The sequence below is a fragment of the Etheostoma cragini genome, chromosome 10 (genome assembly GCF_013103735.1).
Source record: "Etheostoma cragini isolate CJK2018 chromosome 10, CSU_Ecrag_1.0, whole genome shotgun sequence".
NCBI classification, from domain to species: Eukaryota; Metazoa; Chordata; class Actinopteri; order Perciformes; family Percidae; genus Etheostoma; species Etheostoma cragini.
This window is the reverse complement of record NC_048416.1, coordinates 14,830,354-14,852,847: the sequence shown is the minus strand read 5'-3', so window position 1 is coordinate 14,852,847 and position 22,494 is coordinate 14,830,354. Positions and strand designations below refer to the sequence as shown.

At 42.1% G+C, this 22,494-nt stretch overlaps 3 protein-coding genes across 6 annotated transcripts; 1 reads left to right on the top strand and 2 right to left on the bottom strand.

Moving 5' to 3' along the window:
* LOC117951813 (transmembrane protein 109-like) lies at positions 1-4,584 on the bottom strand. Of its 2 annotated transcripts, XM_034883744.1 has the most exons (4): positions 3,533-4,584; positions 3,077-3,136; positions 997-1,099; positions 1-702 (listed from the first exon to the last, which is right to left on the bottom strand). In XM_034883744.1, exons 1-4 carry the CDS (start codon positions 3,770-3,772, stop codon positions 287-289), a joined length of 819 nt encoding a protein of 272 aa, XP_034739635.1. In that variant the 5' UTR covers positions 3,773-4,584; the 3' UTR covers positions 1-286. The 2 variants fall into 2 exon arrangements, with proteins under 2 accessions (XP_034739635.1, XP_034739636.1); XM_034883745.1 differs by lacking the exon at positions 3,077-3,136 and having other exon boundaries at positions 3,533-4,580.
* Positions 4,585-5,229: 645 nt separating this feature from the next.
* Positions 5,230-16,330, bottom strand: rnf20 (ring finger protein 20, E3 ubiquitin protein ligase). 2 transcript variants are annotated; one of them, XM_034884490.1, is made up of 22 exons: positions 16,226-16,330; positions 15,814-15,994; positions 15,622-15,690; positions 15,386-15,484; positions 15,148-15,295; positions 14,738-14,923; positions 14,519-14,634; positions 13,448-13,594; positions 13,290-13,364; positions 13,046-13,165; positions 12,542-12,721; positions 11,811-11,946; positions 11,536-11,657; positions 11,229-11,385; positions 10,750-11,074; positions 9,345-9,462; positions 9,050-9,199; positions 8,749-8,961; positions 8,284-8,409; positions 7,941-8,081; positions 6,992-7,096; positions 5,230-5,546 (listed from the first exon to the last, which is right to left on the bottom strand). In XM_034884490.1, exons 2-22 carry the CDS (start codon positions 15,982-15,984, stop codon positions 5,370-5,372), a joined length of 3,081 nt encoding a protein of 1,026 aa, XP_034740381.1. In that variant the 5' UTR covers positions 15,985-15,994; positions 16,226-16,330; the 3' UTR covers positions 5,230-5,369. The 2 variants fall into 2 exon arrangements, with proteins under 2 accessions (XP_034740381.1, XP_034740382.1); XM_034884491.1 differs by having other exon boundaries at positions 11,229-11,346.
* aldob (aldolase b, fructose-bisphosphate) lies at positions 7,733-22,266 on the top strand. 2 transcript variants are annotated; one of them, XM_034884498.1, is made up of 9 exons: positions 7,733-7,742; positions 20,163-20,275; positions 20,368-20,579; positions 20,690-20,744; positions 20,860-21,020; positions 21,104-21,187; positions 21,296-21,470; positions 21,576-21,775; positions 22,016-22,266. In XM_034884498.1, exons 2-9 carry the CDS (start codon positions 20,164-20,166, stop codon positions 22,109-22,111), a joined length of 1,095 nt encoding a protein of 364 aa, XP_034740389.1. In that variant the 5' UTR covers positions 7,733-7,742; position 20,163; the 3' UTR covers positions 22,112-22,266. The 2 variants fall into 2 exon arrangements, with proteins under 2 accessions (XP_034740389.1, XP_034740387.1); XM_034884496.1 differs by lacking the exon at positions 7,733-7,742 and adding an exon at positions 19,190-19,450.
* The last annotated feature ends 228 nt before the right edge of the window (positions 22,267-22,494 follow it).

Genomic DNA, 22,494 nt, shown 5'->3' with positions numbered 1-22,494 from the left:
TCAAATGTTGCCTTGATTTTTATTTGTGTGCAACTGTGGAACTGTGGAGAAGACAATATAGTAAGAGTACAGTTTACGATCTGACTTTTGCAATTATCTGATCCACTGCGCACACTAGCCTTTTACTGCCTTTATGATTGCTGTTATTTACAGAATAGCCCATGTGGTTTAATCATTTTAGTTTTTTTCCTCAAACAAAGACAACATTTCTGATTAAAAATCCCAGAGATTACTTTATTTCCCGTAATAGTTTGACACACATACCAACCATCAATGTTTCTGTTTTTTAACCAACATTACCATCCCCTTTGTCCATCTTAACTCCTTTCCCTGCAACCTCTCCGCTCACTACTCCCTTCTTCTTCTCTACTACCTTCACCCGGCCCTCCAAGGAGCTCAGCCGGTTCTCCACTGCGCAAGTCTTTTCAGAGGGACATGTGAGCAGAGTCAGCAGGACGCATCCCAGGACCAAGCCGCCCAGTCGAACCGCCGTGATGTCTGCAGTGGCATGCTTGTCACTCACGATCAGTCCAAAAAGCCATAGCGCCAAGACGGTTTTCACCACCCAGAACACCTGCCTCAGCACGCCAATCAGCAGACGGAGAACGATTGTTAACACCCAGTAGCCAATCAGGGCCACCAGACCCCACTGGGCAATGGCGGCAACACCCTCCGGAGTAAAGCGGGGCAACGTCAGTGTAACTGTGCAGGGAGAAAATCCAGTTTAGGCATATTTTCATTAGGAATGAGTCTGTTACTCCGGATGAAACGGTAGTAAACATTCACACACAAAAAAAGGAGTGGCAGACACGTTGCCTGAGGGAAAGGCAAGCCTGCATATTTTCACTTAAAACTTTCATTTCCGCAGAACCGCTCTTACTCCTCCAGACAATTTGAAGCAAGCTACAAATACAGGGAGGGGAAAATAAAACACACAAACACACACGCACGCACGCACACACGTAAGCACGCACGCACACACACGATTCAACTCACCATCAAATCCTGTGACCCTGAGGATCTCGGTGACATAAACAGCGATGACGTTAAGGCCGCTTGCAGCTCCTTCAGCGAGGAATCGGATCACCATCTCAAAAAACTGTGGTGGTGTGGAGGGAGAGTGGAGATAAGTCTTACTTTTTCAAGATAATAATAATTCAATTAAGAAAGGCAGCATTCCGATCATATTAAAAGTCATGCAGAAAAGAGAGATCATTTTACAAAAAACACTGCCTACCTAGATGTGTTTTCAGGGTTCCAATGCACAGGCAGATACGGTTTATCTCATTGTTTTGGTATATGTACTGGCAAGACTGATATTCACAGCAGCAGATATATAATATATAATATTATACAAACTTGATCATTACATTAATAGTAGGGCTGTGCAATAAATCAAATTTGATATGATTTTGTTTCCTAATTATCAAAAAACAATGTAATAGCGAAAAGTAATTATTTTGCACATTACGTTTGGCAAGTCAACTATTATTTATTTGGGCTTTTGGTGTGAATGGGAAAAATTTCAAACAGGAAAAGTATTAAGGAAAATTTCACAATTTAAGGGGTTTTCAATGTTGATTTGTTTAAGTGTTTCAGTGTTGTAGTGCAATAAATGAGATATAATTTCCAAAAGTCAACAAATAATCGTGCTAAATAATCGTGATTTTACTATTGACCAAAATAATTGTGATTGTGGTTTCCAAATTAATTGAGAACTCTTATAGACTGTACACTACCGGTCAAAGGTTAGGGGTCACTTACAAATTTCCATACCACTCCATTATAGACAGACTACCAGCTGATCTGAGTGGAAGCCTAATCTTTAATGCAATATCTACATTGCCCATTATCAGCAACCATTCTTCCAATGTTCCAAAGACACATAATGTTTACTAATCTGATATCATTTAAAAAAAAACTAAGAAGCCTTTTGCAATTATGTAAGAACATAATGTAATCTGAAAACTGCTGCCGTGGTTAAATAAACAATGCAACTGATCTCAGCTGGTATTCTGTCTATAATGGAAACTTCTAAGTGACCCCAAACTTCTGACCGGTACTGTAAGTCCTGTTGAGCTGGACCCTAAGATAGAAGAAGTGCTGTATTGTTGACTTGGGCAAACGTGGCATGTGAGTGACAGCTGGAAGGTGACCCGCTCTATTCCTGTACAGTTCTGCTCACCACCCCCCATGATTTCACACAAGCGCACACACACAAGGCTACAAGACTAGCCCAGTAAACTGGACACGTTTCTTATCTGCACCTGTTGCGCTACACACTTGCACATACATGAGGACTGTTCAGTATGTCAGAGCCAGAGTCAGGCATCTGTCATTCTATGTCTTTTTTTTTTTTTTAGAATTTACATTCTATGTCTGTTTGCTTTCAAATATACAATGCTATACTTTTTTTTATTGATTAACATTTGAAGATAGTGCAGAGCATGAACAAAGACGTACTTACAGGTGGCCCAAAAAAAAAACGGAAGGCAAAAGTTAGACAAAAGATCTGTACAGTACTGGCAGCTCCCAATATTTTTAACAGAGCGATGTTATCAGGCAATATCTGACAAAGACCTTTATGTTGCTCCGTTACATAATTGGGAGCTGTCGGTCTGGAGTGCAGATATTTTGTCTAACTTTTGCCTTGAGGATTAAATTAATCACTAAATTAGATGATTTATTCCATTTAAAATGGATTTTCCCACTGGAAACAGAATCACATGAAATCAAATTCATATGGAAAACTGTTCTATTTCAGTTCAAGGACAACATATTTCTCACATGAAGGATAATGTACACACCCTGTATTTTGCATTCAGAGCTACCAAATGTGTAATCAGCATACTTATCAGCTTGCCAGCACTACACTCTCACAAGGACTATATTGTGGCCTCTCATGCAAGCACCACTGTTCAGAAACACACATGAAGACAGTCAGTTACTACAGTCATGCTCCTACTTTCTGCACTAACTATAGGGTGACATGAGCCAAACCGAGCCACATGAGGAGACTCTGTTCAAGGGATCATGTCACGGCAGGCTAGACGGAGACACCCAGGAGGTTTCTTACCATGGCCACTGTATGGATGTTCTCCTGACCAAGCAATGACTCAAGAAACAACACTGCACGCTGGGGAAAAGGGAGCCACAGCCAGGTGGAAGCATGGGAGCAAGAAAAGTGTGTGTGTGTGTGTATGGGTGAGGGGGATGCATGCATATAAGAAGACGTGAAAAGAAGGCAGAGAAGATGAGGGGATCAGGGGAGAGATTAACAAGTTGAGGGGCATGGGGAGAGGAATTGTGTGAAGGGTGAGGAAATAGATGGAGAGAGATGGCAGGGTCGGAATTGGAAATTAGTGATTCCAGTTACTGATCAAGAAGACAAAATAGTGAAGTTAGACCAAACACCCAGGAAAATAGGATATTAAAAATGAAGATAGAAGAGTATAAAGCCACTTCCTGTTGGAAAGAACCAGTAATGCTATGAACCAGTGGTTGATACCAGCACCTCCGCTGTGTAGCTTACCTCAGCAGCTGACCGGATCACACGGCTTCCCACCACTGTTTCCGCGTACCGCTGGATCTCCTGGCAGGTTCCGATGATGAGAGTACGGAGAGTGACCGCCGGTGGGCTCTCCCCGGTCGGCGTGGCCTGCTCAGCTTCAGCCCAGCCCACCGAAAGCGCCAGCACTAACACATAGGTGGTGAGGAAAACCCGAGCCACGGCAGAGCCACCGCGCCCAGAGCCAGACGCACAAAAAGTCATTGTAACGGATTTGAAAACAATAGAGAGAAAAAAACGTGCTAAAAATGTTGCAGCCCAGACCAGGTTGAGCAGCTTGTGTTCAATGGCTGTAACTCAAAGACTTAAAAATGGCTTCTGTTGAGAGCAGTCATCGGTTACGAGCGGGTTTTCTTTTCTTTTCTTTTTTTTTTTTTTTTAATACGTACGCTGCAGTTCACAATAGGCAGACAAATGTTAACAGAGGCAGCTTCTAAATGACCACAGCAACTGAACAAGGGTCCAATTTACGAATGAAATCCAATTTTTTGGTTTAAAAAAACACAGCGTAACGACTCAAAACTATCTGAAAATGTAATTATAGACGTTGGCAGCGTTGCAAAAATCCAAGTTAGGAGCGCTCAGTTCCGTCAAGGACACTCCAGCATTAACAGCGAGTATATTTGGTTAGAAACAGTTAAAGGCTTAAGATCCAGCAGCGATCGAGATATATGATAGTCAGATATGCAACACAGTAATTAAAAAAGATACAGTGCAGAAATTCCTTCTAAAGTTTCATTTATTGTAGTTTTGAGCGTAAAAGAAAGCGGTGGGAACGCGGTGACGTTGAGCTGACCGAGTCTTCTTATTTCGGCGCTGAGCAAGTTTGGTGCTGCTTTGTTTCTCAGCTTGCATCAAATGCTCTGCCGAGATGGATCGCGTTGCACAACATTTACAACAGACACAAAAAACGCACTTGTCGCTGTCTTCGCATGACGCTCCCTTCCTTCCAGCGTTATCTGACGACAGTTCCCAGTGGGCAAACACGTCTGAATTCTCAGTGGAGAAAGAGGAAGAGGAGGGGTAGATGTAGGCCTGCACGCGGATGAACTGAGATTTGCACACTGGGATATGTGGTTTATTACTCCCAGTCAAATACTAAGGTTATTCATAGAATTTGAAAAATGTATCAAATACGTTTGAAAATAGGGAAATGGAGGTAGAACTCGGACAGTTCAGATGCCATTTTAATAACTAACAAAACAACAATAACACAGCATTAAGTCAGATTTGAGAGATTTAAGGACAGCAAGAAGTTAAAACAAAAGGTAAAAACACACACACACACACACACACTACACTTTGTTTTTTAACTGAAATGCTTTTTTTTCTTTGTGTACTGGTTTGTGTAATTGTCTGTCTCTTCTCAAATGCACACACTCACACACTCACAAACACACACACACACACAATAACCCACACACACATTTTGACATTCTCCCTGGACCAGTATCTGAACATGCAGTGAAGTAGTGGATAGAAGCTGAATTGTTTATAAAAAATAAAAATAAAAAATAAACAAATGAAAGCGTTCAGAGCATCACTCCGGTTGGCCCTTTCAAAACTGCAATAATCTGGAGATATCACACTGATGGTATCCTGTATATACACACACACACACACACACACACACACACACACACACACACACACACACACACACACACACACAGGAGCAGGGGAGGTACGTGTTCAGAGGAGACATGTGAGTGCAGTATTGAGTCTTGCTCCAAGCACCATTTGCACTACCGCTTTTCTTTCGACCCCTTTCCTTGCAAGTATCTGCGGTAAAAACGCAGCTTTAGCCGATGTATATGCGATGGAAGTCGTTGGCTCCGAAGGCGGCATTGCACTTGGGGCACTTCCTCTGGCGTGTGTCGTAGCGTGTCTTGACGCACTCAAAGCAGAAGACGTGGAAGCACTTTGTGAGTACTGCATCCTTCACCCGAGAGTTGCAGCACGGACACGTTAAGCGTGCCTAGGGGAGAGGGAGAGACAGAAGGAGGAAGAGAGGGGGAGGGAATGGTTTAAACAATAATCTAAGAAGCCATTTTTGTCCAGAGCTGAATGGTGTGTGCTGAGTGGAGAAATATCTTCAAGCTCAACTGCATCTCATGTTGATGAAGGCTTATTATAACTCTGATGTGGCCACGACTGATTCTCAAGACCATGGAGAGTACAGCGTTGACCCACAAATCTTGTTGTAAAGCAGGTCACAGTAGAGTGTTTGGACCCTTAATGATTACACCAAACCACCAACAAGTTTATAACCAAATCTGTTTGGCTTTCTGTTTAAGCTATAAAAGATCTAAATGGACATTAACCAGCCGAACTACAACTTTCAAAAGTCGGTCATTTAATGTGCGGTGCTGAGTCTTTGGACAGATGGTCTGAATTTTAAGTGTCCTTGTGTGTTCCTGTCAAAAAAGTGTGATCACACTGACAGTTGGTCTCATTTGTGGGGGAACCGGAGTGATACATATTGCTCATTCAGTTAAAATGATTACTTACAAGACAAACAGAGCCTCTAGAGTGCCACTCATCTGTTTTCTTGCAGGGTTAAATACTAATACCACTCTAATTATGGTAAATAGGAAGTCACAGGCAGCAAGTGTTACTTAGCTAAGCACAAAGGCTCTGAACACCTAGCCTGGCTCTGTCCAAATGTAACATCATCTGTGCAAAGACCAAAGTATAAAAAAAAACATTTTACTGGGGGCCATGGTCGGGACTCGAGCTGGGGGATATGGAGAAAATATTTAATATATATCACAATATTTTTGACCAACAAGCCCAATATTGATATTGTAGTGTAGAGAAATGATGCTTCGACAAAATATCTTCACACTTAGATTTAAAGTTAATAATCATCAGTAATGTGAATATAATGACGGAGTGGGGAAAAGGCAAATAAAAGAACTTCTAGAACAGTCTGGTAACTTCAGAAAATAACAATAACTTTATAATGCAGCCTTTAAAACCAGGAAAAGACAACACTTATGTCATATCACAATATTACAATATCCAAAATTGAAGACGATATCTAGTCTCATATCATGATCTCGATATAATATCAACATATTGCCCAGCCCTAGTTGGGACTATTTCTATTTGTATTTGAAGTCTCTGCTTATTGCCCTGTAATTTCTTCTAACTCCCAGCAGAAAAGTGAATGAGTATATTTCACAAAATGTGAATGTAGGTGCTCTTATGCATGCAAAAATCAGACACAAAAAATAGATTGGTGCATCTTGGTTTTGTTCATTTAGAGACACCTGATTTGGAAATAAATTGTTCTCATCTTAAAAAAAAAAAAGAAATGTGCTAAAGGAGTAAACAACTCCTTAATAGAGTTTTTGATGCTTCAGTGACTGATTCTGCTGAACAGGCAGGTTTTAATTTTTTTGTATCACAGAATCTTACCTTATAGTCATTGATTTCTTCATTTAGGATATCATCTCCATTGCTGATTTTCTCAGCTGGTTTCTTGGCCTTCTCGATCTTTCCCCTTAGTTTGGAGATGTCCTCCTGAAACGCAGTCAGAGTTACCAGCCATGAGTAAAATAGGTCTGTTTTGACAACAGACGTTATAAATGCAATCCTGGACATTAGGATGTTGGAGCTTCCCACCATTATGTGAATGCACAACATGAATCTAACATGTGTAAGCCTCAAAGTGATAATATTTGGGATGTGAAACATTTTTACAATTTCAGTAGAGGACAACAAAATGGAAACTGGCAATAACTATTTAGCTTACATACAGCAAAGACAAAAAGGGTTTCAATGCACACATCTAATTTGTCCTTAGAAAAGTATTTTAGGAAAGAGTCATAATTTGTCCTACAATTTGCATTTAAGATAATTATTTCGTCAATCTAGTATCACATGTATCAAGGCTATGGAGAAAGGAGAAGAAAAAAAAAAATCACAGTTTGAAGACATTTAAAGGTCCTATGACATGCTGTTTTTTGGATGCTTTTATACAGACCTTAGTTGTTCCCTAATACCATATCTGAAGTCTCTTTCTCAAAATTGGTGCAGAATTACAGCCAATAGAGCCAGTCCCACAATGAGCTTTCCTTTGAACATGCCATGGGTTCGGAGTGGTTAGCCACTGGAGGACCATAGGCAGGCTGGAGGAACTCATATTAATGATAAAAAAACTCAGAAAGTGAATTTTTCATGCCATGGGACCTTCAATAGAATAGAGTATAAAGCCTTTGTTGTCACTCTATCAATACAAGAAAATTACCAGCGCTATTCCTGATCAGTGCAAAGAGCTACATGTCTCGCCCTTTAAGTCCATGCACTATTTGACATTTGGCTTGAGTTCATGTGTGCGTCCATGTTTGTTTGTGGATGTTGTTACCTGTGCTCGTCGTGCGTTAAATGACTCCTTCTCCCTGGAGATGCTGTTCTCTATTACTTCTTCTCTGACCAGGTTGAGCCTCTGCTGAACCTGCTCCAGCTGAGTTCGCAAGTCTTCCGACTGCATAGCAGATTCCTGAGCCTGGAGAACAATGGAGAGAAGTTGTGATTTTACCTCAATGGGAATGGTATTTCTTCTCCCACAATGGTCCTTTATGTATATATAGTATCTGAATGTGCATGTCTAACTGCCATTCTAGTTTAATTTCCTTGCTAGCAGCTCAGCCTTTTTGGCATCATTTTACCCTGCTGCTGTGGCTCTTCATTGCTGAATGATGTGTTACCTTGCGTTTGTTCATGTCCAAAGCTTGTGTGCGAAGTGCCAACTCTCTCTCAGCAGTGCTGATGGTGCCCTGTAGGAGGCGCTCCTTTTCCTCTAGCTTCCTTACCACCTGTAGCTGGGCCTCCACCTGACAAATGGACACAATCCCAAACAAATTTAAAGCAAAGGAAGCTTAAAAAAAAGTCAAACAACAAATTGGGCAAACAAGTAGAAGCAGACACACAAAAAGGTAGTTTGTACAGTATGTTCAACATAAGTAGATTTTTTTTCTAATTTATTCATTTATTGAAAAGCTGTTTTATTGAAGAACTAAAATGGGCTTTTGTTGTTGAATATAATCTGCATAGCATTAAAAGAAAGTAAGAAGTGACTCCAGGTGGTTCTCACTGCATTTTAACTGTGTCTATGTCACAGCACCAGCGTGTACAAAGCCTTATCTTGCAGATTGCGCCATATGGCGGCTCACCTGAGTTTTTAGAGTGAGCAGTTGGTCGGCAAGCTCCTCCTTTTCCTCTTTTAGCAGCTTGTGGATCTGGTTAGACTTGATCCGCTCACTCATCAGCTTGAAGTTGGCATCATCTTTTTCTCTGAGCTGCTGCATCAGACGAATGTTCTGTTCCTGCATGTCCTCAAAGGCCTGGCCTGTCACATCCATCTCGCTCAGCAGCGCGTCCTCCTCCTGCAGAGCAAGCGGAGACGCAATACAGTGTCGGAGAGGGAAAGCAGGTTTTGTTTGTGCATAAAAACACAATGACCAGCTCACGCACCTGTTTTGCTATAGAGAGCTTCTTGTTAAGGATATCGATCTGCTCCTCTACAGAGCGGATCTTCCTCAGAGCCTCTTCGTCGGCCATTTTCTTGCCCTCCCTCCTCTCCCTCTCCTCCAGCTCCCTCAGCCTCTGCCGCAGCTCTTCTCCCTGGAATTGGCAAAGTTATTATGGGCCTATCACAATAAAACACCTTTGAAACTTACTCTGGAGCACAACTATCCATAAATCATGTAAGAAATTGCAATGAATGGAATCGGGTCCGTATATTGAGTCTTCTGTATATCAAAATCACCTCTGACTTGGACTTCTTCTCTGCAGCCATGAGCTGGACTTTGTCCCTCTGCTCCTTTGGGGCTGAGCGGTACATGTCTAGCAGCAGCTTCATCTCCCTCTGGGACTCCTGGGCTTTCCTGCCAAGGTCAAGGTAAGAGTCTTTAACAAATCTAATCACCATCATCCAGGGTCAGAAATCAATAATACTTCTGTACATTGTTTTTCTTTTTTTTCAAAAATGAGAAGGAAATCATATTTTTTACAAATTTTTAGTGGTAAAATGTATTGTTTCCTGCCATGTATAATAATAAAGGAGCAGGGCTGTAGTCAACACCACCTTTGTCAAATCCTAGACAAGACCGAGTCTAAAAAGGTTTGAGTCAGAGTAAAGACCGATTACTGGACAGAAAAAAAAGCGCAGTGCTGAGAAATTCCTGGTGATTTCTATAACCAATTTGATTATCGCAGAATTGGCGGACATCTTTGTTTGTCACAGTGTGTGTGAATCAATTACATGAAAACCGATAACGTTAGCAGGACACGCAGATGCAAAGCGTGCAAAGATAATCTAGTGTTTGATTGGTTATCACGTGGCCAGTTTTTCACTTTTCCCTCCAATATTATAATGAACATAATAAAGACGCCTGGACTTGACCAAGACCAAAAGACATTTGTGGCAGAGATTGAGACAAGCCCAAGACCATAGAAAAAACGTCTTTAGTCTGGACTCGAGTCCAAGACAGAACTTGAGTACTACAGTGATGGAAAAGAGTCTATTTTTCCACCTTGGTGATTCACAGAATCATATGACAAGAGATTGCATTCCCATGTCTTGTGGGTTAGACAAATGTTAAGTGTGATGTTGACACACATAAACAAAAGCTTTACAAAAAAAAAAAAAAAAAAAAAAACATTGGGGGGGGGGGGGGGAACACAAAAAAAAAACATTGTTTTAACCATCCTCTTCTGAAACTCTGGTGCATGAAGTGCATCATGATTTTTTTTAAAAGCACATGACACACATTTTGTTTTCCAATAGGCAAACATAGTTTGTGTAAATCCAATCTACCAAAATCGACTCAAAATTCAGGTCAAGTGGAAACAAATAGAGACAGAGACAGAAAACTTCCTCACCTTAGCACTAGCTAGGTGTGGGTGAGAGCAACATAATATCCTCCAGTATATGTGACAGTATTTGTCAGCTTCTATAATTTCCTTTAATGTGCATTTTTCTTAATGTATTAACGGAGATGTTATTGACCATCAATGCAAAATAGTCAATGATTCAGCATGATTGATTACTTGCCGATACATGGAAAACAATATCATTAACCGCCAGGCCCACAGTTTTTCCTAATTTATTTGGTGATTACAAAATTAAGCCCCATCTCAAGTAAGAACCCACTCCCACACGTGTGACTTACTTGAGTTCCGCTCTGACGATCTTCAGCTGCTCCATCTCTTTCCTCTTTGACCCTCCGACCATCGACAGGCGCTCCCCGGCTGACTCCTCCGGTTGGCTGCTGCTCCCTGGCTTCTCCTTCTCTTCCTTTATCGAGCTGCTGTTCCCACCGCTCCGGGTCGGCCTCTCTCTCTCCCTTTCCCTCTCTCTCTCCCGCTCTCGGTCTTTCTCCTCTTTCTTTATACTGTCTTTTTCCTTCTTGTCCTCCTTCTCTTTCTTCTCGTCTTTCTCCTCCTCTTTAACGGTTGCCTCAGGTTCTATTCCAGGCTCCGTTTTCAACGAGGCCCCTATAGAAAGATAATGAAACAACGTTTGGGAAAAAAAGGTCAAGCAGGACAGTCATCATATGTAACATAGAAATGCTGGGAAATCAGTAAAAAAGAAAAGAGAGAACTATTACATTTATTTACATTCATAGTCGGTCAACAAGGTGTTAGTTACCAGTGCTGCTGGGTGTGGAGGAGCCGGTGTCAGTCTCTGTCTTGACCACAGGTTCCCCAGAGACGGCTGGGGTCGATGGAGAGGTTATCTCATCCTTCACGTCCATCTCTGTGCTCGACTGGGATTGGAGGATGGCGTTTCCCTTTGAAGCGCGGACCTTAAGAGGCATCAGATGAATGTGTTTTAGTCTCAAGTGCTGTTGTGCTTTACTCATTGGTAGAATTACATCCTATCAGATGCAATACTACCTATTAGTATTTAATTTGCCGATAAGAAGTGACTGCACAAGTTTCTCTGTATGACCTACCTGGTTGAGCTCGGCTTGTGTCTCTCTCAGTCTAATCTTGTATTTCACCACCTCTCCCTTCATCTGCTGGTTGTGGGTTTGCAGCGTGCTGATCAGGTGACGCATCTCCCTGTTGATGGGACCTAAGAGAAAGGAAGAGTAAAACAGGGAAAAAAAGAGAACACAAGTTAGGACTGTGAACCTAGTCAGTTTGTCAGCGATGAATCTAAGTTCTACTGCAATTTCAGCACAATTTATGCACCTAATTCACTATGTAATCCAATTCTGTTGGTTACCTGCTTGCTCGTTGGCAGCGAGAGTCTGTTCAAATTCAATGCGCAGCATCTCGTACTCCTTCCTGACCTGAGCCAGTGTGTCCTCCAGCTGAAACACTTCTGTACGAACCTTCCTCTGCAAAGCCACCTCATCGTTCTGCACACAGAGGGGATGAGCGTAAGAAAAGGTCTCACACACATTCACACTACAGTGTGGATCGGGCTGCATTTTCCTGTCCGTGCCCGGACCGCGTCCAACAGAGCAGTAACCGAGCCCGACTGTTAAAATCTAATTTCTTTCCACCTCTTACTAATGACACATGAACGTTTGTTTGTGTGGAAAGCCCTCTTTTATTAAGCAACTGTAGGAAGGCATTCGGAAATGTCAACGGTTGAGCTCATCAGCGCACACGGGGCAATAAACACACATAACACAGACGCTTGCACAATAGGCCCAATCATATAGCCAATTGAAATCAATTTAATTCACATAGGCTTACAAAAAATGGCCCAAGCTAATAGAACAAAATCCCCCCAAATTTCACATAAGAGGTTCTGTGGACCTCTTCCTCGGCTCAATGGTCCTGCCGGCAGCGCTGAAGTTAAACACAGTTAATTAAGTTAATTGCCTAATTGTGCTGATGGGACTTAGCCCGACCCAAACCCGCACATAATTTCAAAATATGTGTCCGAACCTGTTGGGTATCCATCCTCTAATGCATGCGCACACACACACACACACACAAACTTGCCTCCATGTGCTCCAGCTGCCGAAGCCTCGCCGTCCTGGTAGTGTTGAGACGAGCGCGTGTCTCATCTAATTGAGCCTTGAGGATCAGAGACTCGTTGTAGAGCACAGAAAACTGTGACTGCAGGCAGCGATACTCAGAAGTCTCCCTCACCGCGCCTTCTGCCCGATTCAGCAGCTCCGTCTGAGGGAAAGAGAGAGGAAGAGAAAGGAGGATAGAAAGAATAGAAGAGATACCAGCCAAAGAGAAAAAAATATTTAATACTATTAAATAATGAATGACTAGTTTTTTTAGAAGTGTAAGGAGTTTCTGGTAAACATTTAGACAGCGGCAGTATTCCATTTCCCCGAGGATAATCTTTGACCCAGGTCTTCTTTTTTAATATTCATCATAGCAGTAAATAAAAGTTATAAACGTGCAACCATTGTTCATAGAATACTGTTATCCATTAATTGGTAATTTACACATGAAAGTCAAAAGAACAGTGTGTGAGAAACACAAGTCCACCTTCATGTTGTTGTTTTCCTGGTGCACACTCTGCAGGTCCTGTTGGAGCTTCTGCAGCTCAACCAGGCGGTTGTCTGCCAGCTCCGTGTTCTCCTCCATATCGCTGTTCATTTCTTCAAACTTGATGGGAGAAAAGAGGGAAAATATCAACAGGTACGTAAAGCAAGGTGTAGAAAAACTAAAATACAAAATGAAGAACCTCACACCTTGATTAATTAACAGAATTGTGAAATCCACTTCCTACCTTTCTCTTGTTAATAGTGATGGTGCCACAAACGCTGCTCGCCTCTCCACACACCTTATAGCCTTTGCTGTTCACCTGGGATGCATTACAAAGAGTGTTATAACATACCTCAATATAATCTAAATGTTTGCACACCACTATCATGGACACATCCTCACCCTCTCCAGTATCTCAGTCAGGTGTGCATTTAGTCTGTTCTCTCGCCGGCGGATCTTCTCCATGTCCCACTGGAGCTCCTCGATCAGAACCTGCAGCTCGCTGACACGCTGGTCTGCTTTGTTAGCTGCACGGCCCAGGGGCCGAGACTGGACGAGACAGGAACACAAGACTTTGTCACCACACACACAAGAGCTAATAGAAACACAATCCTTCCTGAGATATTACTCTGCAACCAAGCAGCAGTTGAGGATGATGATTAGCAGAAAAACACATAAACATACTTGATAACTTGCGCTACACAAAGCCATAATGAGTTTGAAAGAATGTACTATTTTACTAAATCTATCAATAAATCATCAACAATTTCGTGCTTAAATTCTCTTACAAATAAACAGTGTCCAAGGTAGTAGCAAAGGCTCAAAGACAGGGTATTACAGAGTAGCGATACACCGATTCTATAGATATTTGCGTTTTTATGTGCATTGGCAGGTACGCGGCTGCTGCGGTATCGTGTTTCCCCCCAGAATTATTTACAGATTATTTATATAATTTTGTTTGATTAGGGTGACTTTTCCAATCTGTCTCAGGACTGCAGATAAAAAATAGCCCTTTGGCTAACTCTGGCACATTGACAAAAATGTTCATTAATGTGCACTGTCCTTGTAATAAATAACTAAATAAAAAAGACAGGTATCCACAGGCAGCTCTGTGTTGCTGGAGATGCTGCAGTTTACATTCAGACCATGCACTGCCCCTCCACCACGAGCACCGTGGCAGTCTTAAACTACAAATCAAGTACTTTATTTCAATGGCTACATTTCAGGTTTAATGTTTTGTGAAATCATTTAAATGTGTTGACAAAAGACATTTTGTGGTGACCTGATTATATCTGTCTTATATGTCAGCAAGCAATGCATCATCAAGGCTGTGTCGTAGATGCTGATGAAAGCCATTTTACCCTGGCACAGTTAACCACATGCAGTGCATCCATCCATACGATGCACATTGCACACATCATTTGGGTCATATGAATGTAAGACGATAAATAGGGAACGGCATGTGATTCGTACCTCGCTCGTCATGTGAATGTGCTTCTGCTTAAGGTCCTCCGTCAGCTGTTGCAGCCGCTTGTTTTCGCTGGTCAGGAGGGAATTCAGTTTGAAAGCCGCCTGCCATAGACTGCCCTCTGAAAAGATCACATTTCATGGGTTCAAACACAAAAACTGACTTTATGAATTCCTCACGAATAAATGTAAGCCTCTGCCGTACCTTGTCGCCTTTTATCTCACCTGCTCCAGAGTCCAGCTCTGCCTTCAGTTGGTCCACGGTCCTCTTCAGACACTCGTAGATCTCCACCACGTGACTGGCCTGCTTCAGGCTGGACTCCACCCTCTCCTGAAGCTCAGCCTCCATCTCCTCACTGCTGCTGCTCGCCAGCGTTGCCAGGAAAGAGTTGTTTGGCTCTCCCTGATTGCCTGAGTGACAAAAGCAGAAAAGAGGGCTTTTGGCTTTGATGTCTGGTTTTGTTAATCCACATTCAAACACCAATGGTGGCGGAACCAACATGCGAGGCACACGCCTGCCCATCAGGAGCAACTTTGGGTTCAGTGCCTCGTCTAAGACACTTCGGACATGCAGACAGGAGAAGTTGGGCATGGTTTATTACAAAGACATGATCCTGTGTCATTTCCATCTTTACCTCTATCCTTAGCCCGCTCCTGATTGGAGTCGCCATCAGGTTCTGGAGTTTCCGGCTTCAGGCTCCGTCCCTCACCTGCCAGACATTTCTCAGGTTCGCGACTTGCTTGGTCATAACGCCTGATGGTCAGTTTAACGTTTTCATCAAACTGAAGGGGAGAAAAGGGAATCACATTTAGACTATTTGATCCTTATAGGAAGGGAGACTTGTTTTTGCTTCCTTCTCTAATCTTGTTTACCTGGTTCCAGTATCTGTTGAGGATCAGCAGACTGGCATCATCAGTGGCCTGCCGTGTCTCTAGTCTCTCAATTCGCTCTCGCAATTCATCCTCAATCACCTGCAAACCAACAAGGCTAGAGATGAATCTCTCTCCAAACAGAGACCCACAATCAGTGCAGCTTCCTCTGTGTGTATTTGTCTGTGTGTGTGTGTGTATGTAAAGAGTTATAAACATATATTGTAGGATTAATTTACCTGTCTCTGATCAAGAGATTCTCCTAACTTTCGGTTCTTAGTCTGGAGAGCTTTGATATCTTGCTCTTCCTGCAAAAAGTGTTAGAACATGAGTACAAAAAGAAAAATCCATACAAATACAAACAGACACTTCTGAGTTGAAGCCTGCGAATACATGTAAAAGCCGTAATGGATAATAAAAAGGGGCCTCACGGAGTTGGACACCCCTCCCAGTTTGATGACTGTCTCCACCGCGGTGCTCCCTCCGGCAGCGGCGCTGACACCGGCAGCTCCGTCCTCTCCTTCCCTCTCTCTCCGCTTCTCCGGGGGCGCACCGGAGGACGAGGAACCGCTGGGGTCGGCAGGACGCTTCAGTCCCGACATCCTCAGGCTCCTGAAGCAAACGGAAGAAAAAACCGAAATTGACTGATAGAAGAAGGTGGACTGTTAGATGTAGATGGTTCAGCTGGATTAACGGCAAAGCTACGCTACATGTAGCTAGCTAACGGGTAAAGTGCTCGAAGATGAGTACCTAATATTTACTAACGTTTATCTAAATTCCGACAGGCCAACGCATTAACTGTGTAATAGTATCAATATTAAACACTCCTAACGAAAGTCTTACCGCTTTCAATGTTACGAGTTTTATGTTATTGACAAAAACTCTATGTGTGCTTTTGATATTGCGGCCCCATAGACAGTTAGGCCCCCTGCCTAGCGGAAACGGAAGTGTAGCCGCTCTCATTGGGACAACCTTGAGCTGACACTGCGCCGCCTGCCGTCAGGGAGGGGCCAGACTCTCATCAACACTTATGCAATTAGGGCGCCCCCTGGCTGTTGGGCCCCTGTTGTCTCCAGGTTCCCATCAAGACACAGCCTATTTAGCCTACAATACTGACTCATAACTCACACTCACTCATGTGCAATATCAAGCTTTACATATCTGTGCAGTTTCATTATCAATATGTTATCTGCCTAATCCTGTGAATAATGTGTATTCAACATTCCAGTCTCTTAAGTGTATTTTTTTTCTAGATACTGTTTACGTTTTTTTCTTCTTTTTTTTACAATCATGTTTACATATTTATTACTACATCTTGCACGTTTTACAGATGCCTCTTGTTTTTGCACTATTCCCTTTGCTGCTGTAACTGCAGCTTTCCTTCTTGTGGGACTATTATAGGATTATCGTATGTTATTTTATTTTAGATGACAGATTCATTATACTTAGCACAGTCCAGGTTTCTTGCTCAGGTAGTTTATGGTGATTTTATCAAACTATTTTAATTGATCAGAATGCACAATGTGAGCACAATATACTGTACATTACAATAGTTAAGCTGTTGGGACTAGATTTTGACACAGGGTTTTTCTCATATCCCATATCCTGGACAAAAATAACTCATTTATCATGATAACTTATCATTAAAATGACCATGAACGAGTTTGTTATGTTATGTTTAGTGATTATATAAATAAATAAATAAATACTTACCTCTTGATTTGTTTTGTATGAGAGGATGTGTGATATTTTGCTATGTCTCATGCACTCCTCGTAAAATTTCAGTTAGATTAAAAGATGTTCCAATCATAATGTTTTGTTTTCACATTACTATTTAGTTAAGAGAGAGAGAGCACCCGGATTACTCAATTTGAGTGCATTGATCATTTTGTTGTAAAAACATTATTTTTTATTTAATATAAAAGACAATGTCAAGGTCCCTTAAATCGTTGTCCACCATAATGTGGAATCTGCCCCGAAGGCCATTTGTGACATCAGAATAACCGTTTTTATTTTCGTCTATTCAGTGGGAGGGTGAGTCATTGATTTTCCAAATGGCAAATTTTCTTTGTATGAGTTTGCTAAATTGATAAATGTTAATAAAACATTTTTAATTTAAAACATTGGTTTACATGATGGAGCTTTGAGGTTAAAATTGTTACATAGTGCCACTTTAATTAAATAACCAAAACATACAGTGGCTTAAAGCGTAAAGCATATTTTCAGGGGGTACTTGGCGGAAAAACTATTATTAAGGGGGAACATTATTCAAACACTTTGAGAACCTCTGTTATAATATATAAAAACATCTACTGTAGATATTTGGTAACGTATGAAAACACATTTGCTTTGAGTAATAAAACTATTGCTGTTCTCAGGACATGCTGCAGAAATTGCGATAAGATAAGATAAGATAAGAAGCCTTTATTGTCATAATATTAATGACACAACATTGCAATGATAATATAAAATTGCACAGATCAGTAAAAAATGAAAGAACAACAATAAAATGCAATAAAATGTGCAAAATGGGGTGCAGTAAATTAAGAGTCTGGACGGTCTTAGGAAAGAAAGTGTTCATTAGTCTGGCGGTTGGTGTTCTGATGGACTGTAGCGTCTTCTTGACGCCTGGAGATCAAATAGGTGGGGTCCAAGGTGAGAACAGAGACAGGAGAGGTGTCAGAGGCCAGGGGCTGCCACAAAGTCCACGCTCCAAACAGTTGGGGGTTCTTTGCCTTGCTCAAGGGCAGAGCCTGGAAGGGGAACTGATCCTTCTCCAGAAAACATTCCTCCAGTGCACAACATTCTCAGTTCATATACTTGTGGGGACAAGCAAATGTGTCTGGACAACATTTTACTCCTACCCGTCTATCTTTTTCTCTTAGCTAGTTCTTATGTTTAAAGATAACATGGACAGGGACTGAACTCTGATCAGCACTATTAAAGAGAACGTTGCACAGGGTGCAGAGTCCAGATTGGGAAAAAGTCATTAATTGTGAGTGACAGATCCACCCCAACCTATTGATCCAAATAATCACTGCAACAAGTTGCTCATGGACCAGTGAGAGCATTACAAACACCCACGTTTGTCTGGGCCATTTTCAGCAATCAGTAGGAGAACTGTTTATGCATGACGTGCTTGACAAGCAGTGTGACGCAATGAGGCAGATACACAAGGTAGCATGAAAAAGCAGTTTTTTTGTTGGAACTAATGGCATATTTTAACCAATAATGTGCCTAAACCTAGTCCCATTGTTATTACTAAATCTTAAAGTAAAACAATTGTTGATCAATGTTTCTCCTGGTGTAAAATGTGGACAGGGCTTATCAGAATCACATTTATTTTTTTACTTTTGTTTATTCACACAGGTTTAAATCAAACAAACAGCATCCAAATAATGAAAATGCGTGTGTAGGGAGAGGTAAAAGTTAATAAACATTCTTAAACATATTGATATAAAACCAAATTCACACTGTTATTTCATTAAACATAGGCCATTATGCTCTGACTTTGGAAGATTTGGAAATTAAAAACACTAACTGTCTGAATACTCCCCAATGACACAAACAGACATGATCACATGCTGTTGTAATCTAAACAAGTAACAATGAAACCTGCATTGCAACATTGCAGCAGGCCTCTCACATTAACCTACATTTCATCATGTTTTCAACATCGAGATAAAAGGGGTGTGTGCTTCAGTAGTGTGTGATGCGTGCGTGCATGCTTGCAGACTTCGATTTTAGAACTTGTTTTAAACGACACACTGCGTTCCCTTCATGTTTTCGACTCATCCGCCCAGTTTCTGATAATAGCATAAAGTCCACTAAAGAGCATTGATGCCATATCATGCTAACACCGCCCCTGTCTGTCTCACCGGGCCAATTGCGTTACCTGGGCGACACACGCCCCGCCACATCACGAGCACCTCCTCCACAGCGCCAAACAACCTTTAAATACAGCTGCGTGCCCAGTTTTCGGCCTCTCAATCTGTCAAATTACTGCTGGGAGGTTTTACAGGCCGTCTGCTTCTTCTGTTGCCGTTGCTGTTTGTTAAAACTCTGAAAGTAAGTCGTCTTTCTAGTTTTTAGCTATTGCAGACGTTAGCTGTCGCTGATTCCCACTTGTTTTCATGAAAAGTAAACAGAACCATATCGCCTGGTTTCTGCGAAATTATAGTCCCCGTCTTTGGGTTTCTTCATGTTTCCTTCAAATGCAGCAATAGAAGAAATGTTGCCGAACTTATCTATGGCAGAACTTTATGAAGATGCACGATAGTTCAAAAGTCTTAACTTTTTAGAACTGGAAAAACAGGAAAGTCAAGTAGGTTTCTTGAGTTGCATTGACAAATTAGTCAGTACTTCTTTTTGCAATATAGGTTAGTGGTGATTTTATTTTGAAAGTGATTAAATCTCGAGGCATGATATTATAATGCTAATTGTATGTGTGTGCAAATGATGCTCCTGATTTGAATTTCTAGCCTTCCTGCTGCTTTCTTTCATGTGTGTGTGTGGGGGGGGGGGGCTTCTGCAGAAAGTTTGGAAAACGTCTTGCAGTCAACCACTTTGAGCGAACTATGAACTTAAGTTACAAATCTAAATGTAGAACCTGATATGTTCTAAAGGCCAAAGTTCAACCATTAAAGCAAATATTTACTAAGGTGGTGCAAGACAGGCAGGAAGTCAGATGTTCTTTGTGTTTTGTTTTGGAACAATATAATTAATCTTTCTCATACTTCAGTTTGGACCAACTGTGAAATAACTTTCTTCTGTCGTCTAGGATGACTCATCAGTTCCCATCCCTGTCTCCGGAGCAGAAGAAGGAGCTCTCTGACATTGCTCAGAGGATCGTGGCTCCAGGAAAGGGAATCCTGGCTGCAGATGAATCAACAGGTGAGCCTTAAGTCTCTAATCATAATTCTACGATCAAGCGGACTGCAGGGTGTGCAACTGGAAAGATTTCAATACCATCTCGTTCTTTCAAGGAACCATGGGAAAACGTCTCCAGAAAATCAATGTAGAAAACAACGAGGAGAACAGACGCTACTTCCGTAACCTCCTCTTCTCCGCTGACCCCTTAATCTCCAACTGTGTGGGTGGGGTCATCTTCTTCCACGAGACTCTCTACCAGAAATCAGACAGCGGCAAGCTCTTCCCCCAAGTCATCAAGGATCAGGGCATTGTCGTCGGCATCAAGGTGAGGAGCCTTAAAGTGGAGACCGAGCCTGGTTGAATGCACACCTCTTCAGTTCTTCCATACATTGACCCTTGTAAGTGAATGGGTGTGTTTTGATTTTCTTGTTTCAGGTGGACAAAGGTACAGCTGGTCTAAACGGAACAGATGGCGAGACAACTACACAAGGTTAAAGTGGATTTTAGATCTATTCAAATTCAGAAGTGCTAGGCGTCTTTATTATATCTTTACACGCTCCAACACGACAACGTACCTAGATTTTTTTTGGCTTATTCTTCCATAGGTCTCGATGGCCTCTCGGAGCGCTGTGCCCAGTATAAGAAGGACGGTTGTGACTTTGCCAAGTGGAGGTGTGTGCTCAAGATCTCAGATAGCTGCCCATCAGCTCTGGCCATTGCAGAGAATGCCAATGTCCTTGCTAGATATGCCAGTATCTGCCAACAGGTGTGTGCAGCCATAGTCACTATAGAAATGACAATCAAAAATGTTGGCGGGAATTTTTAAATGACATTTATGTTCTCCACCAGAATGGCCTGGTGCCTATTGTGGAGCCAGAGATCCTGCCTGACGGAGACCATGACCTGCTGCGCTGCCAGTATGTCACAGAAAAGGTTTGTTCGTCAATTTTTGGCAATTTTTGGCCAAACTACCAGCTGTTATTTTCCCATCAGATGTTTTAAAGCGTGTGTAGTAATGACTCTGCCTCTCCCATGATTTAGGTTCTGGCTGCTGTGTACAAGGCTCTGTCCGATCACCACGTGTACCTGGAGGGCACTCTGCTGAAGCCCAACATGGTCACTGCCGGACAGTCCTGCACTAAGAAGTTCACCCCTCAGGAGGTTGGCATGGCCACTGTGACCGCTCTGAGGCGCACCGTCCCGGCTTCTGTGCCTGGTGAGTGTCATGATCCTAACTTTCCTCTTCCTACCAAACAAGTTTAAAAAAAAAAAAAGCGCAGATGGCTGAGTTTCTCAGTGGTATCCTGCTTTGGCTTTCCAGGCATCTGTTTCCTGTCTGGAGGCCAGAGTGAGGAGGAGGCGTCCCGCAACCTGAACGCCATCAACCAGGTGCCCCTCCATCGCCCCTGGAAGCTGACCTTCTCTTACGGCCGTGCACTCCAGGCCTCTGCTCTTGCAGCCTGGCAGGGCAAAGCTGCCAACAAGGCAGCCGCACAGGAAGCATTCTGCACCAGGGCCAAGGTTAGTCTCAGTGGGCATGACTAATACTCAGTAAACACTAATACATTATACCCACTTATCAATTTGTAAAACTAGCTCCTAAATGATTCTTACTTTGTATTATCTAACTTGATACTGATGGGTAAATGATTGATTTTTTTTTTTTTTAAAGAGTTTTGTCTATTCAGTACCGCACTAATGTGGCCCAGGCTGATCATTAACACTCAGATATGAACTTTCTCCCTCTGTTGCTCTCTTCAGATCAATGGCCTGGCTGCCAAAGGAGAGTACAAGCCCTCCGGCTCAGCTGACCAGGCCTCCATGCAGTCTCTGTACACGGCCAGCTACGTCTATTAAATACTGTGAAAGTTAAAAATAAAACCAAATGCCTCCACTGTATTTCCCTTTCCCCACTACCGACACCAGGAGAAGACGTCCATTCTGATTATAATGTTTAACTACTGTTTGTCTACTAAGCTAAATTGAAAGGAAATAAATTAAGTGACCAAAATGTTGCTGGTTTAATTGTAGATTTTGTGATTTCAGAGAGTGATATCAACCTCATGCCAAGCTCACAACAAGAATTTATCCATCTTTTCAACAAAAGATGCATGCACACAAGTAAAATCACCAAGATATGAGTCGGAATGCATTTGAATCTGTGCTAAGGAGCAAACTCATGTTCACTCAAGGGAATGTCTGTGAAAAGGACAGGCAGAGGAAAAAAGGCAAACTAGAAA